This window comes from Malania oleifera, chromosome 12, assembly GCF_029873635.1.
Source record: "Malania oleifera isolate guangnan ecotype guangnan chromosome 12, ASM2987363v1, whole genome shotgun sequence".
NCBI classification, from domain to species: Eukaryota; Viridiplantae; Streptophyta; class Magnoliopsida; order Santalales; family Ximeniaceae; genus Malania; species Malania oleifera.
Genome location: NC_080428.1, coordinates 44,885,550 through 44,889,188, shown reverse-complemented (window position 1 = coordinate 44,889,188; position 3,639 = coordinate 44,885,550). Strand labels below are relative to the sequence as shown.

Here is a 3,639-nt window from a genome sequence, read left to right as displayed (position 1 = left end):
AAATTGTAATTTTATGGAAGGAAATTTTATAAATTTACTTTTTAATTTGGGTAATTATGTGTGTGTATAAATATGTGGTGTGTAATATGTGTAAAAAAATTAAGTAAATTTATATCTATTAAATAATTTAAGTATGAATAAAATTTTTATTTTACTGAAATTTATTAAATACAAAAAAATAAATTAAAGAATAGAAAGAAAATATTTACAAATTGAGCAATAGATAGTGTTTTTAGTTAAAAATATATGTAAATAAATATTTAAAATTAAAAAAAAAAAAATGTGCATTGTACACCTTTTATAAACCGACAAATCATAAAATTAACAAATATTAAAGAGAATAAAACACCCCAAAAATCTGATGGATAGCTGGGCCTCCAATATGTCCAGGAGTCCCTGAGGCTCACCATCTGGCAGCGTGGTGAATACGTGGAACCTTGGCCAGCAAGCAGCTCCATGCATCAGCCCCAAACGCGGGCTGCCCGCTTGCCTTTATTCTCTCCTCTCGTTATAATCTAACCCTAGGTACAGCAGACTCCTAAAACTGCAGTGGCGAAGGAATTGATCGAGGTGGGATCGAAACATCGTTATCATTAATTAAATGGCTTCAAGCGATAAGACGCCGGGTGCTATGCCCCCCGGCGGCGGCGAGGGGGAGACGCTGGGAAAGCCGATGACGGTGGGGCAGCATTTGCTGGACAAGGGAGCGCAGATGATGCAGTCGCTGAAGCCGGTGAAGGAGATGCAGCAGCATGCTTGTACCTTCGCTCTCTACGGCCACGACCCCACTCGCCAGATCCAGACTCACCACTACCTCACCCGACTCAACCAGGACTTCCTCCAGTGCGCCGTCTACGACTCCGACGATTCCAGCGCCCGACTCATCGGTACAAATATATATATACACCTCCTCCCCCGCCCCCCGTCTCTCTCTCTCTCTCTCTCTCTCTCTCTCTCTCTCTCTCTCGATAAAACCAAGACGAAGTCGTGTGATGGTGTGGTTACATTGGATTAACGCAGGAGTGGAATACATCGTGTCGGATCGCATATTTGAAGACCTGCCGCCCGATGAGCAGAAGCTGTGGCACTCCCACGCCTATGAGGTTTTACTTTAATTAATTCATGTCTTTACAATTCATTTTTTTTATTTAAATATTTACTTTTTTAGATTGATTTATTATTTTTTATACATGAACATATAATGGGGCTGCGTGTGAATTGATTTATTAATTTTAATGCATGAATATATATATATAATGGGCTGAATTGATTTATTAATTTTAATACATGAATATATAATGGGCCTGCGTGTGACAATTAAGCATTGGGGTTTTTTTTAATTGTTGGTTTTATTATTTATATATACTGTTGTTGGAAATATTTTTATATTGGGTACAATAATAATTATAAGTAAATAAAAGAAGGAAATTATAAAATAAATTAAAAACCATAATTTAGAATTAATTTGTAGGCTGAAGCACAGATTCCTTAGCTTAATTTTACTAATTAAATTGAAAGAAAAAGGAATGTTGTTGTGGGATGCATGGCGCAGATAAAATCAGGGCTGTGGGTGAATCCCCGGGTTCCAGAGATGATACAGAAAACAGAGCTTCAAAATCTGGCCAAAACATACGGCAAGTTTTGGTGCACCTGGCAAGTCGATCGAGGTAACTCAAATTAATTTTCTTGCAATATAATATTGTATTATTGTTGATGGTATATTGTTTTAACTTGTTTGTGGGTGGGGGATGAAGGGGATAGGCTTCCGTTGGGTGCGCCGGCGCTGATGATGTCGCCACAGGCGGCGGAGGGAGGGAGGGTTAAGCCGGAGCTGATTAAGAAAAGGGATGAGAAATACAACATATCAACTGATTCGCTGAAGGGAGGGAGGATTGGGATAGGGGAGCCGGAGTCGATCAACCCCCAGGCCGACCACTGGAAGAAGACTGGCAAAGGTTTCGCCATCGACATTGAGTCCGCCGACATGAAGCTTCGGGCACCCTTTCCCTGACGTTTGACGACCTACTTCCTCTTCAGCCAATAAATTAAGATCGAGTGGGTACATGGATTATGCATGGTTAATTTTATGTATATGGTGTGGGTGCATGATGCCTATGCTGGCTAGCTCGTGTGTGTGTGTGTGTGTGTGTGTCTCTCTCTCTCTCTCTCTCTCTCTCTCTCTCTCTCTCTCTCTCTCTCTCTCTCTCTCTCTGGGTTTCGCGTAAAGTGTGGCTATGGCTATTGCTCTATTTAAGTTCTGATATGGAGTGTAAATTGAGGGGGGTACTGTGGTGTACATGAATGTTTGTATTCAAACATTTTGTGATGCATATCTGTGATTATGACAAATGTTCGTGTTTGCTATTTATTTTGTGTGCATGCTAAGTGATACAATCCTATACATAAAATAATTTCTTTTTATTTAATGATTCCGGAACTCTCACTTGAGCAAGTCTTTGGATTCACTAAGTGGCACTAAATCGACCAAATTTCATAAAATATTAGGTATATATATTTAAATTAATGCAATTTCATTGTGTATAAAAAGTTGGTTCATTCAGTAAAAAATATGCATAGTAAAATTATATTCGGCATGGCAAAATTAGGTTTGGTATATATATTTGATGTATTTAATAATTTTTTGGGAGATTACTATATAAGATATAGATTGTAGATTCTGATCATAAGAACTCATGCATGGACCTAAGCTCCAAGATATGGGACGAGTTGAAATATTTTTCTAAAAATGCTTGACTCACGAATAATATAAAACTTGAGATGATGTTAATTATGTTGTGCTTTTGTGGCTCATATAATTGGAGTGCATAAATAAAGAAGAAAATATAGTTGATTTTGGGAAGCGGCAACACAAATCGTCGACGTTTTGATCCAGAATTCAAACAATTACATTCTATCTAAAATAGCCAACTATTTGGTCCAATTAGTCGACTTTTTGGTTCGTAGTAAGGTTGATTTTAAAATTTGAATGTACGTGAACATTAATATTGTTGGGTGTTTGGAGGGAAATCTCTATAGTGTATATAAATATACCATTCTAGGTATATTTTGGAATAGGATGAGAGGAAGATTATTGTGAATTGTATTGTGTTGTGTACTTTGACATTTTCATAATAAAAATCTTTGTTAATTGCTCCCGTGGGTGTAGGCATTGTCGAACCACGCAAATCTTTGCATTGTTGTTCTTGCTTTTAGATATATTGTGTGTGTATTTTATATTTGTTCTTCATTATTGCTGCTTTTAAATTCCGTTGTGCAATTCTGAGTCCATTCACAATAATTGGTATCAGAGCGTTGTTATTATGGCATCGGACACTTCATCTACAAAATTTGATGTTGTCAAATTTGATGGAATCGGAAATTTCGGTTTGTGGCAAAGGAGAGCGAAAGATTTGCTTGTATAGGAAGGGATGATGAAGGCCTTGTATGGTGTTTAGCCAGAAGGTATAGATGAGGCTAATTGGAAAGAATTAGAGGCAAAGATTGTTGCTACAATACGATGATGTTTGACCGACGAAGTACACTATCATGTTATGGAGGAAGATTCTTCTGTGACTGTTTGGCAAAAGCTTGAAAGCCGGTACATGTCCAAATCCCTTACTAAAAAATTATTTCTTAAGC

The 3,639-nt window shown here is 37.5% G+C and overlaps 1 protein-coding gene across 1 annotated transcript; it reads left to right on the top strand.

Moving 5' to 3' along the window:
• The first annotated feature begins 456 nt into the window (after nt 1-456).
• LOC131144848 (oil body-associated protein 2B-like) lies at nt 457-2,349 on the top strand. The gene is made up of 4 exons (XM_058093749.1): nt 457-887; nt 1,021-1,103; nt 1,553-1,667; nt 1,755-2,349. The coding sequence occupies exons 1-4, from the start codon at nt 602-604 to the stop codon at nt 2,009-2,011; spliced, it is 741 nt and encodes a 246-aa protein (XP_057949732.1). The 5' UTR covers nt 457-601; the 3' UTR covers nt 2,012-2,349.
• Nucleotides 2,350-3,639: the final 1,290 nt, after the last annotated feature.